At 36.6% G+C, this 13,093-nt stretch overlaps 1 protein-coding gene across 17 annotated transcripts in view; it reads left to right on the top strand.

The window, feature by feature from the left end:
* The window catches only part of TRIP12 (thyroid hormone receptor interactor 12), a 132,737-nt gene that overhangs the window by 93,193 nt on the left and 26,451 nt on the right, over positions 1-13,093 (top strand). For 13 of the 17 annotated variants that reach the window (XM_045517427.2, XM_074364446.1, XM_074364448.1 and 10 more), the window contains 9 exons: positions 1,480-1,633; positions 3,186-3,414; positions 3,741-3,859; positions 6,121-6,328; positions 8,655-8,755; positions 9,029-9,203; positions 10,343-10,484; positions 11,336-11,527; positions 12,901-13,052. In XM_045517427.2, coding sequence (XP_045373383.1) covers positions 1,480-1,633; positions 3,186-3,414; positions 3,741-3,859; positions 6,121-6,328; positions 8,655-8,755; positions 9,029-9,203; positions 10,343-10,484; positions 11,336-11,527; positions 12,901-13,052 — 1,472 coding nt within the window. The remainder of the gene's footprint in view (positions 1-1,479; positions 1,634-3,185; positions 3,415-3,740; positions 3,860-6,120; positions 6,329-8,654; positions 8,756-9,028; positions 9,204-10,342; positions 10,485-11,335; positions 11,528-12,900; positions 13,053-13,093) is intronic. The other 4 variants (XM_074364449.1, XM_074364456.1, XM_074364450.1 and 1 more) reach the window with 1 other exon arrangement.

Genomic DNA, 13,093 nt, shown 5'->3' with positions numbered 1-13,093 from the left:
CTTTTGGGAACTTGGCAAAAGAAAAGAGGAGTGATAACAAAGGAAAGAAATATACCAAAATACTGACCTTGATTTTTCTGTGAAGGTTTTATGTGTGATTTTATTCTTATTTCCATACTTCCATATTAAAGTTTTTGCACTGAAATATTTCAAAATTTTCTCAGGTCAGGAAAATATTTGCCCTGGTTTAGGAAGTGTTGGTAACTGCATTATTTGAGATGCCATGCATCATTTACTAATGTTTCCGTGTATGAGATTAATTTTTTTTATTGATTTATAATCATTTTACAATGTGTCAAATTCCAGTGTAGAGCACAATATTTCAATTACACATGAACATATATATATTCATTGTCACATTCCTTTCTCTGTGAGCTACCATAAGATCTTGTATATATTTCTCTGTGCTATGCAGTATAATCTTGTCTATCTATTCTACAATTTTGAAATCCCAGTCTATCTCTTCCCACCCCTCACCTGCTATTAGGACTTTTTGAACGTTACAGTTAAATAGACATTTTTCTTTAAGGTACCTTCTACTAGTTAGCTTCTAAAAATGGATTTTTGAAAAACTTTGAAACCACTGACTTAAGTTACAAGATCAGAAGTTCTTACGAAAATAAGAGCTCTAAATTCAGAGCCAGGTGTTATGAGGAAGTGAACTGACTGGTTGTCTGTGCTTCATCAGCCTTAGTGTGTAAGCAGGTCGCATTCTCTAACACTCAGCCACCTTCTTTTTAGCATTTTCCTGATAATTGCATTTTCACTATTAGTTTATGATTCTGTATTTCCTTTTCATTCAACCAAGGAGTTTCATAGATTGGACTATTATAAGAATGATTATTTTGTCACTTTTTTAGGCTGTCTAAAATCAAGCAAACAGTGTTACTCACACTGTCTTGTTTGAGATATGTACTGTGTGATGCATGCCACCCCTAGGGATTACTTTCTTTAATTCCATTTGTGTCCCTTTCAGTCTTAGAGCATCATTTAAATGTAAAGTCTTTTTTGTTTACCTAAGGATAGTTTTATAGAATCATCTTGTTTAAAAGAGGATTTTGTTGGGTTGCTAGGAATCCATGATGTAAATATCACTAACCTAAGAATTAGATGCTAAGATTTGTGGATAACACATTTTTTTCTATCAGCAATGTCTTAAAGACCTTCTTAACACAAGTAATGTTTCCTTCATGTCAGTGATTCTCCATGACTGGATCTCTCATCAGGATTTTACCTGTATTTGTCTCTGGGGACCTGATGGGTCCTGTGGTATATATTTGTGTGTAATTTAAAAGGGTATGTTGAATAAATGAGTTTTGCCACACTCACACTATTAAAATTTCCTTATTTTATTACTTCACTATCTAAAATCTGATGAAATAAATAAGTAAGTTAGCATTTATGGAGGGTCCCCACTGTGTCTTAAGTTAATAAATTTCTCCATGTTTATATTCAAGGTTTCTCTCTCTTTGCTCTCAGGCAGCCCATCAGGTCGGTGAGGATGAGATAAGCTTGTCCACTCTGGGACGAGTTTATACTATTGATTTTAATTCTATGCAGCAAATCAATGAGGACACGGGAACAGCACGTGCCATTCAGAGAAAACCTAACCCCTTAGCCAATACTAACACTAGTAAGTACCTTTTGAGTTAAAAGTAGTCCTGTGCTGTCTTGTAAGTTATATTTGCAATAAAAATAATTGTTTTATCAAGTGTTTTCATTAGGCTTAAGGTAGTTACATAGTAGTAATTGTTTTTAATGCTTTAATAGAGAAATGAGCAAATACTGCTTAACTGGTATCTTCCTTATGATTTTTCTACTTGAGTGATTTGCAGCGTACTGGACTTCAGTCAGAATTGTCCCGTGCGTTTTTTTTTCCCTTCCAGTTTTATTGGGATATAACTGACACAGCACTATGTAAGTTTAAGGTGTGTAGCATAATGATTTACCTTACGTACCTCATGAAATGATTATCACATAAGTTTAGTGGATATCCATCATCTCATACAGATACAAAATTAAAGAAATAGAAAACTATTTTTTTATTAGAACTTTCGCATGTAAGCTCCTATAATACAACGTAGTGATTGAGCATTTCTGTACATTTCAAAATGATCACCATGGTTAAGTCTACTTATGATCTGTCACCAAAGGTATTACATAGTTACTGACTGTATTCCCCACACTGTACGTTTTGTCCCTGTGACTCATTTACTCTACGACTTAATCTCTCTCACCTATTTTTCTCCTCTCCCCACCCCTCTCTGCTCTGGCAGCCACCTGTTCTCTGCAGCCCATGCAGTTTTTGAATCTGATCCTTTTATCCCCATTCTGCCTTTGGATCCACTCACACCCCATCAGATTAGTTCTTTCCAACCTTTTATTTTAAACTTTCCTACCAAAATTCTCTTAACTAATGAAAAACAGGTGATTGTGATTTTTCGCCCCAAGTTTCTGTTGTTTGTTCCTTTCCTGAGGGATTTAGTTTGTTTCTTTTGTACTAGTTTAGAGTGCAAGGGCCAGCACTTTTTTAGAAAAGGGCCGGATGATAAATATTTTAAGCTTTGCAGGCCATGCAGTCTGTGTATTCAGCACTGCTGTATAGCCCCCAAACAGCCATATGCAGTATGTAAACAAATGTATGTGGTTGTGTTCCAGTAAAATTTATTTACAGAAGTAGGTGCGGGGCTGGAGTAGGCCTTCAGACCATTCATTGCCAACCCCTGATCTAGTGCTTTTCATCAGTTACCTTTCCCCCACACTTTATTCCCCCTAAGCAAAGTGACAGGTCACTCTTGTTTTTCCACAGTTTCTTACTAAATACTCACTGTTCATTTCTTGAACTCTGTAGTTCTTACCAGTAGTTTAGCTAGTTAATACTGGAAAGTCCCCAACATTTTGTGAAACGTATATTAGTAAAAATAAGAGGTACTGTGTAGTGGTGCCTTGTTCTTTTCAACTGGTCAGAATGGTTAGTGGTTCTTTAGCTGGCTAAAATTTGTCTTAATGCTGTTTTTGGCATCTTTATAGACCCAAGTTGATCACAGTAGATAAGTTAATTTGTTTTCTAACCAAAAAGTTTTTATGGCATTTCAGATAATTACATCAGCTTGAACGCTTTATGATACTTATTCTGTTGTGTTTCTGAAGTCTGTAATTTTAGGATGCTACATTTTTTATTACAGGTGGATATTCAGAATTAAAGAAGGATGATGCTCGAGCACAGCTTATGAAAGAGGATCCGGAACTGGCTAAGTCTTTTATTAAGACGTTATTTGGTGTTCTTTATGAAGTGTATAGTTCCTCAGCAGGACCTGCGGTCAGACATAAGTGCCTTAGAGCAATTCTTAGGATAATTTATTTCGCGGATGCTGAACTTCTAAAGGATGTCCTGAAAAATCATGCTGTTTCAAGGTGTGTTCATGAAAGAGGTGAAAACATTTTAGAAATCCAAGTCTTTGCAAGCCATTTCAGAGATCTCTAGAGAAACAGTATAAAAAAAAATATGCATCAGACAGTTTATTTGGAGTGTCTTGAGCCCTTTGTTGCCTTTCTATACTCACAAACACCTTTGATAGAGAATAAATTAAATGGAAAAGTTGAGCGTTTAAGAAAAATTCTTATTTTAGTGAACTGGTTTCATAATTAAAATATTTTGCTTTCAAGTTTAAAGTAGTACGGCGCACAGTGACTGTCAGATTCAGACAAATGCTTTATGTACAAACACTTTCTTTTTTCAGTCACATTGCTTCCATGCTATCAAGTCAAGACCTGAAGATAGTGGTTGGCGCCCTTCAAATGGCAGAGATCTTAATGCAGAAGTTACCTGATATTTTTAGTGTTTACTTCAGAAGAGAAGGTAATGCCCTTTATGAGAATTAATTCATGTTTAATCTTTTAGCCTAAATAGTATTTCAGTAAATGTATAGTTACACTCTATAGAACAAAATTTAAACTGTTACTTTTGTATAAAATTTGCATGCCTACAGTTCAAGTACATATAGTGCATCTTTTATAAATCTCATTACAGATTATGTGAGATTCACTGTAAATTGATGAACACTTAGTAACTTTCAATGATTTGAGTATTTACAGCCCAGAAGCAATCCTTGACTTTTCTTTTTATGCTGGTAATATACACTTGCCCACAAAGAGTCTTTGAAAAAGTCAGAGGTCACTTTCTTTCCTAATGAATCCTATTAGTAGATCACAGTGGTTGTAAAAGGGATTATTTTTTACTTCATTGTGTAGATAATGGACTATTTTAAGGCCTGGAATAATTTTCAGAATGCAATTGGTCTAGTCGTCCAATTTGAGGAACTTGAATGTCGAAATCAGCCTAGGGGACATGTTCCTTTTCCATTCTCCTCTTGACCTCAAAGATGAGACTATCACTCGTTCAGGTGTTTTATCCTTTTCAAAGTTGCCAAGATATTAAAAGAAGTTCTTTCTTATCAATAGAAATCTGTTTATGGGTCTTTTAGGATACTTTGGTCTTGTGAGGATACAGAAAATAATTTTCCCATGTTGTAATACTTGGCTTTATCTTTAGTCTTAGCAAACAATCCTAGTTCTTTATGCATATGGATCTGTTTTCCATTCTTTTGATCGCTTTTTCTTATGCTGGATTTGTTTGTCTTTATATCTTCAGAATGTAATAGACATACTAGTATAATAGTATTGGATCAAATGGAAAGAAGTTTTCACTGTTTATTATTCTGCTCAAATAACAAATGAATTTTCAAAATATCCAACACTGCATATGAAATAGAAGGCAAACTTTGTCCATTTCCTAGAGATAAGATAATAACTATGGTTAACAAATCAGATGTATGTACATTTTCCGTGCTCACATAAACACTTGATATGTATTCTTATTTTTACCCTAGATTATCTTGCATTTTGCATTCCATGTTTTGTTTTCGGTATTCTATTTTTGTTGTTTGCTTTTAGTTGCCTTCTGATATGGAAGTATATCAGAATCAGTCTTTTCTTTTAAACGTTCATGGAATTAACTGTGCCATCAGACTGAATTTCCCACCCCCAAATATTTGCTTAGCATGTACGTTATGAAGCTTATGGAGGAATCTAGATTGGTTCTTCTCCTTTGCATTTGGCTCATTTTGCTCTTCTTTCAGGTTCCACTCAAGTGTCACTTATTCCTGAAGATCTTGCCTATCTTCTAGATTCTGTTAGACCCCACCTACTGTATGCTCCAACAGCACTGTATTTGCTTTCTTATAAGCAGTTCACTCTTTATTTGTAATTTCTTATAAAATATCTCTTTCCCATTTAGTTACTAAGTGCCCCCTGAATCTGTTTTTCTTTGATGTGACCATATCCTGAGTGCCTAGCACTCAGTTGGCATATGATTGCTGTAAGGAACACTTTTGGAACAAATGCCTGATACTTGAATTCATTCAGAATTTTTTTTTTTTCTCTTTTTCTAAAGAATCTAATGGGAAGCTCTGGACTCCTTCCCCCAAAAAAAAAATGTGAATGTGTAAATATGCACTCACATAGATTCAGACACACTGATTTGTATATGGTTTACATACTGATACTCAGACACTTTCATATTTTCCCCCTCCCCTCATATACATCCTCCCTTGATTCTAGCCCAGATAAAAACCCCTGCCTTGTCAGTTACAGTTCCGTTCTCGTCATATACCTCCAAGGATGTGAAAATCACCATCCTTCAATAGCTGGTGGTCTCTTTTGGCAGCAGTGTTATTATGATCTTGTCTCATAGCATTTGAAGTTAATGATTTTAGGTCTTTTTCCCTCCTTTATCAAGCCACAGGTGCACTGCATTTCTGTAACTGCTTATTGTTTTTATAATGGGTATTTTAAATTTCTAGTAGGACTTCTGACCCCATTAACTACCCTATGATCAGGTTTTGAATATTGGAAGACATTCAGTATAAATATCTTTAATTTTGAATTTGCTTACTACTTTCTGAATGGAATCAAGTTGAAAACCCTAATACCTAAAGTTATTTTACTCTTTGCTGGGTACTTTTTATTTATTCCTTGTAAATCACTGTTGGCATTTAGGGATCTTGTAATGGTGGGCAGGCAGTCCTGATTAACACATTTTTTAATCTCTCTTCTGTATAGGTGTAATGCATCAAGTAAAACACTTAGCAGAATCGGAGTCTTTGTTGACAAGTCCACCAAAGGCATGTACGAATGGCTCAGGATCCTTGGGGTCCACAACATCAGTCAGCAGTGGAACAGCCACGGCTGCCACTAATGCCGTGGCTGACTTGGGGTCCCCCAGCTTGCAGCACAGCAGAGATGATTCTTTAGATCTGAGCCCTCAAGGGTGAGTCAGAGTTTTGCACTCATTTTTGTGCGCTTTGCCTTTAACTCTGCCCTGGTGCCGGAGTCTCACACAGGGAATTAAATGGTAAAATATTATGGAGAGCATACATTTTCTATTTTCCATTGATGCTTTGTTAGATATGTGGTGGGAAAGTGAAGACAACTAACTAAACATTTATTGGAAACCTGTTGTATCGAGGCATGTTTAGGAACCATGAGAGATACATGGTATTTCTGTTGGCGTACAAGGGAATTAAAGCTTAAAGAAGCTAAATTACTTGCATAGTGTCACATACTTACTTTACAGATGAAGGATTTGAGCTCTCATTTCTTTTTCCATAATCTTGTGATTATTTACTGTATTGCAGCATGCATACCAACTTCGAGACATCCACATATTGATATAGTGAAAAATATTAAAAATTGGAGTTTTCAGAATGTAAAGGAAAAAACTGATTTCCCATTTATCTTTAACTGGGAAATAGGAGCTTTGCTCTTAATAAAGGAAAATGGGAGTTCTTAAAGAAAATTCACTGCTTCCACCTCTTTTTTTTTTGTTTTTAATCTCTGTTGTACTGTACTGCTGAGATGATTACCAGACCCTGGTGCTGGTTTTCATTTTGTTGTGTTAAAACAAATCACACTCTAAAAGTGTTTTTGTTTCTTTGATGTTAGAAACTTAATATTGCTATCTGAACAGTACATGATGAACCAAACTCAGTTCTGAAATTCATAATGTACTCAGTGTAATACTTCTTTTTAACTCCTTTTAAGCTGAAAAGTAGATCTTGGTAAGTTGGATCCAAAAATTTAATCTTGTAAACTGCAAGGTGGCATGTTCTGTGAAACTGAGCGAGCTCAGGATCCCAGCTGCTTTTGGTGCCCCCTGGTGGTGGTCTTCCACTCTGGTTTAAATAAAATTTCGGCAATTCTGGGACTTCTGGCATAGTAATTGTTACTTTAGGAAGCTGCTGGATCTAGGTGACACCATGTCATGGGCTCAATCCAAGAAATTCGGACCTAGAGAATACCAGGTACTCCCCACCTTCCCTGTCCTCAAGTTGGATTTGTCTTGTCAGTTCCCCCCCAGCCTTGCCCGCCTCTCTCCTTCCTCCCTAGCCTCACTCCCTCACCCAGCTGCTGCAATAGCCTTAAGTTATTGCAGGGTTTTACTATGTAGCACAGGCATGCATGGTGCCTGAGATGTATCATAGATGCTCAGAAAAATGTAATGCAGCTCAGACAGATGCATTTTTGAGCACTTTAAGGAATTAGATTTGATTATAGATTCTGACTATAATCAGAAAGAGGAGGAAAGAAGGAGGAAAGGATCTTTTTCTTAAAAATACTTGCAGAGTTTTAAGTGGTTCCTTTTCTCTTCATACGGTTTCAAATGAAAAGTTTATATAAATTTGTAAAGGTGGAATTGTTTAATCATATTTTAAGTTTATTCTTTGAAAGCTCGTTCGTCCTGATTTTCAGGTATATTTGAACACGTTATTAAGTGTTTTAATTAGACCCGTCAGATGTTGGAAGACTAAAACTTTTGTATCAAAATTTTTCTTACTTGGGTCAAAGACCAACTGAAACAGAACTTTTTTCGTCTTATGTAGCTTTGTTATTCGAAGAATGGTATTCCAAACTATTTCTAGTGTTGTTAAGAATAGTGAAAAATGTACACAAAGGCTAAGTTTGTTCTGTTTCATATATTCTAATTCAAAATAGGTTATTCACACTATCACTTGGCTGTATTTGCTTATAGATAATTTTTATTTTTAAGGAAAGTATTTATAAATGTATTAATTTAGTATGTTGCCATTACATACCATGAAATTACTTTGGGTAGTATTGGAAAGTATTTTGATAATATTAACACTCAATACTATGTATATTTTACTTACTGTCATTTAGGTTAGGGAAGAAATACGGTATTCAAATTTAATATATTCTAGTCTGTGATTGCATAGTTCTTTTCAATATTGCTTCTTTGTATTGTATATTTGTTTTGTATACTTTATGTATTTACTATATTTTATAGTGCAGTTTAACATAGGATTAATGAAATAGTCTGTTTATTTGGTTTTGTTTTTACTAGTTCAGTGTAGTCAAGTAGCCAGCTGTTTTCTGAACTAATCATTTTCTGTGTCTTTGCACCTCTAGAACAAGACTGGTGCAGAGCTGGCATTAAATAATCACTAAATGAAAAATACTCTTGTGACAGTATTTTTGTAGCTCATTTTTTCCTGTCATTTTAGCTTGTATTTAAATGAGTGATCATACTAAATCATGGTCATTCCAAATTTATCTCGTGTTTTTCTGTGTGATAGTCGATTAAGTGATGTTCTAAAGAGAAAACGACTGCCAAAACGAGGGTCAAGAAGGCCGAAGTATTCACCTCCAAGAGATGATGACAAAGTAGACAATCAAGGTAATTTTTTTTTTTTTTTGATAAAACTGTAGGGAGGTAAAGAGAAAGATGGTAGCAGTTAAAGATACGTACGTCATTAAAACTGCTGATAACTTTGAAGTTTCCTGAGTTTCCTTAAGGTATCTGCATTGCCTGAGTTTCCTGAATTCCCAGTGTTACTAGGTCTTTCAGCTGATTAATTAATCTATTAAAAGAGTGAGAATCTTAAAATTCAGTTGGTTTTCATCAGTTATGCTAAAGTAATTTAACCATCATTCTCTTTTCTTTTCAAAGCTAAAAGCCCCACGACTACTCAGTCACCTAAATCTTCTTTCCTGGCAAGCTTGAATCCAAAAACATGGGGAAGGTTAAGTGCACAGTCCAACAGCAACAACATCGAACCAGCGCGAACAGCGGGAGTTAGTGGTCTTGCCAGGGCCGCCTCAAAGGACACCATATCCAATAATAGGTGAGGTGGGGGGCATTCTGTATTACTTCTGTTCTCAGGTTAGAAAAACTTTACATGATTTCAGTCAGTACTTTTATTCCTGTGGAGATAAAACATGGCCCCAGGTCTTTGTGCTTAGAAGCGGCACAGCTCAAGGATGGGGTACAGTCTCAGTTCTTGAACCCTGTGTCTGGCTTTATCCTGCATCCAGTCTTACAGCTGAAAATTCCTTTCAGCCTCTCCAGTTGGGAGTTGTGTATGTTCAAAACCAAACAAGTATGTTTCCCATTGAACCTGTTCCTTTGGTCCCAGACAAGGGAGAACTGCTGTATTTTCTGCACACACGTGCGCACACACACACGCATGCACACATGTGCACACCCGTTCTTTTATGATACCTCCTCTGCCCTTTACAGGGGAACTTAAGGATCTTAGGGTAGAAAACCATTTTTTGGAAACTGAATTCTGTCATCCAAACTTTCACACTAATTTATGGCTTTAAAAAGCATTTTTAAAAAATCCTTGAGGATAGTTTTATTTTGTCTTGGCTCTGGAGTAACATACTAACAAGGATTACTTCCTCTGCAAATAAATTTTTAAAAATCAAATTCCATTGGGAAAGACCACAGGCTCTTTGATTGATTGCTTTGGTTGGTTGGTGGTTCTGAATTTCAGTTAATAAAAATAGCTAAGCAAATGCATTTCTGACGCCATCAGAATTTGTCATTTAAACACAGAGGTTTCAGTTGTCACAGCTTGCTGTGTACTTACAGGCGCATGCCTCTGGCCTACAGTTCTTTAGCTCTCCATGGAGCACAGGTAAAGACAATGCAGAAACTTCAGAAAGCAGTCATGTAAACTTGCTTTCAGGTGACAGTTAGGAAACTGTTGGGTTGTAGAGCCCCAAGAAGTGAGAGCTTTTCCTTTGGTCTTCATGTAATGACCTGAAATGTGCACAGTACCTGTGCATTTCTCTAGGTACATCGTAGCCCATGTTCAAACTGAAACTTAATTGGGTTAATGTGGAATCTGAATTTATTGGTCTATAAGCATAAGCCAAAAAAGATTTTAAATGTAGCAACTATTTGCCTTTGATCAGAAGTTAAATTGAAACTCTGTCTTTGCACACTGAGACTTTAATATCTTTTTCCTTCTTGCAGAGAAAAAATCAAAGGTTGGATTAAAGAGCAGGCGCATAAATTTGTAGAGCGGTATTTCAGCTCTGAGAACATGGACGGAAGCAACCCCGCGCTGAACGTCCTGCAGAGACTGTGCGCTGCAGCCCAGCAGCTTGGCCTCCAGGTACCCGGCCGCCCCTTTTCTCTCTGGCGACTCGTCCTGCTCTTTCTCTCCTTGGCGACTCTAGCTGTCCATGGATTGAGCTATCTGAGATCCACTTTTTAGCCAGACATGTACCTTCAGCACCAACATTTCTTTAACTTGTCCCTTGACTTTTGTGCCTCCTCATTTTATCATTAAATGTGCTAGAAATCTGATCTTTGGCTATCGTTCCTTCACCTCCCACGTTTCTTGACAAATGAAGAGATTTCAGAAATGTCCCTCAAGCACACCTCTTCTCTAGGTCCTCTTCAGCTACAGGTACTCGCGTTGGTAGGGTCCTCCTTAACGCCTTGTCCCCTTTGGCCGGATAGTCAGCGGCGGGAGAGGTTTAATAAGCCTTTTGTGTTTCATCTGGTTCTTAGTCTTTTTACATTTTTTATATACTTTGAGTCATTTGAGTAGTACATGTTTTCCAAAATATTTCCATTTCATTTGGACCTTAAATGTGCTAATTGAAAGCCATACCTTGAACTTTTGTTATAGCTTTTCATTTTGGTATTATAGCTCTTTATTCCTCAATTCATTTTCTCATGCTTTGTCTTTTTTTTTTTTAATGAAACTACATTGGTTGAATATGAAGGTTTTTTATGTTAGTATGGACACTGGTTTTCTGTCATGAAATAAATAACATTTTGTGAATGTATATGTATGTAAGATGATACTTCTCCAGGATTTACCAAGAATGCACTACCTGTCCCTATCTTCTTTTTTAAAGTTGTTAAGAGTATCTGATTGCTTTGGGGGAAATGAGAATTTTGCATTTACTAAGGGCTCTTAAAATCAATATGGAAATAATTTTTCAACTCTTTCAGGTGGATGGTGGAGCTGAGTGCCTTGTAGAAATCCGTAGCATAGTCTCAGAATCAGATGTTTCGTCATTTGAAATCCAGCATAGCGGATTTGTGAAACAACTGTTGCTGTATTTGACATCTAAAAGTGAAAAGGATGCTGTGAGCAGAGAGATCAGATTAAAGAGATTCCTCCATGTCTTTTTTTCTTCTCCAGTAAGTTATCTAACAAAAATGCCTGTGTGTCTTTTAAAAATCAATGTTCGCTAGGGGAAGGGTACGGCTCAAGTGGTAGGATGCATGCCTAGCTTGTACAAGGTGCTGGGTTCAGTTGCTGATGCCTCCTCTAAAAAGAAAATAAATTAGTAAATAAACCTAGTTAACCCCGAAAATCACTGTTCGCTAATGTGTGTATTTTCATCCTACTAGTAATTTCAAGTAGTTTGGTCAAGAAATTGAGGTAAAGCTTTTAACTTGCTTATAATACACAGTTGGATTCCTTGGTTTTTTTATATTAGGTAAATAGTAAAACAACAGAATGGTGATTTAATGAAGGAAGTGCCTATTCTGTTGTCGATGTATCTCGAATCTTTGTTCTTCTTTAAGACAAGCAGGTAATGGTTTCTCACCTGTGAATATATTTTTTTCTTAATATTTGCTTTTAAACATATTGCAGTTTGCAGGGGTTTTTTAGGGGAATACAGTAGACATAATACAACTATAGATACAAGATAGGGTAGACGTACACATTTCTTTTTTGTATGTGAAACACAGTACTAACAATTTCACTGGAGAGCACTTAGTCTCCCTTTATAATGTGGATTATGAGACCAGAAGACACAGAACAGCTTCACTGCTCTCACTGTGACAGCAGGAGGGCAGTCTGGACACTGTCGACTCACCGTCATTCTACTTGTTTACACTAACTTAAGAACTTTCTCAGGATCATCTGTGTAACAGGGCTAAGGGCAGCTCTCCTGTGTGTTAATGAAATTGTGTCTGCAGGCATTTGAGTACTGCTTGTAGTGTTTTAACTTGTGGGGCTGCCTAAAGCAGAACTGGTTTTTATTTGAGAGTCATTAGGTGTGTAGCAGTATTGGATATAGTTTTATACTGTGCTTACAACTGTGAACAGGTCTGTAATCTCTTATCTGAAACTCCTTGGGGCTGGATGGGTTTTCACGAGTTCTGCCGTATAGTGTGTATACCACATGTCACCTGCTATCCCCAGTGGATTCTGAATAGTACTCCATACACATTAAACAGTTTTTACAGCAAAACATGAATATTTCTACTAAATATAAGTAAATAAAGACTGCAGATGGCCTTGTGTCTGTCTGAGTCAGATTTTGCCACCAAATTAGTTGTGTTTTGAAGCCTTTTGGACTTAGGAATTGGAAATACGGGATTGTGGGCCTGTGCAAAAAGAGTGTCTTTATTGAAACAATTTCTTTTTAAACATTCTTCTAACCAAATCCATCAGAAAAAAGATAAAATAGATCTCTTGTGAAAAATGCCTGTTGAAGTTTCTTGTTGAGTGTTCCATTTTCACGAGGCCTTGCTTAATGTTGGTTTATTTATAACTTCAGCTTCCTGGAGAAGAGCCCATTGGAAGAGTAGAACCAGTGGGTAATGCACCTTTGTTGGCATTAGTTCACAAGATGAACAACTGCCTCAGCCAGATGGAACAATTTCCAGTCAAAGTGCATGACTTTCCCAGTGGGAATGGGACAGGAGGCAGGTAAGGATCACTGCCTAGGTGTGCCCTTGCCAGGGGCCTTT

Source organism: Camelus bactrianus, chromosome 5 (genome assembly GCF_048773025.1).
Source record: "Camelus bactrianus isolate YW-2024 breed Bactrian camel chromosome 5, ASM4877302v1, whole genome shotgun sequence".
Lineage (NCBI taxonomy): Eukaryota > Metazoa > Chordata > Mammalia > Artiodactyla > Camelidae > Camelus > Camelus bactrianus.
This window is presented reverse-complemented; position numbering and strand designations above follow the sequence as displayed.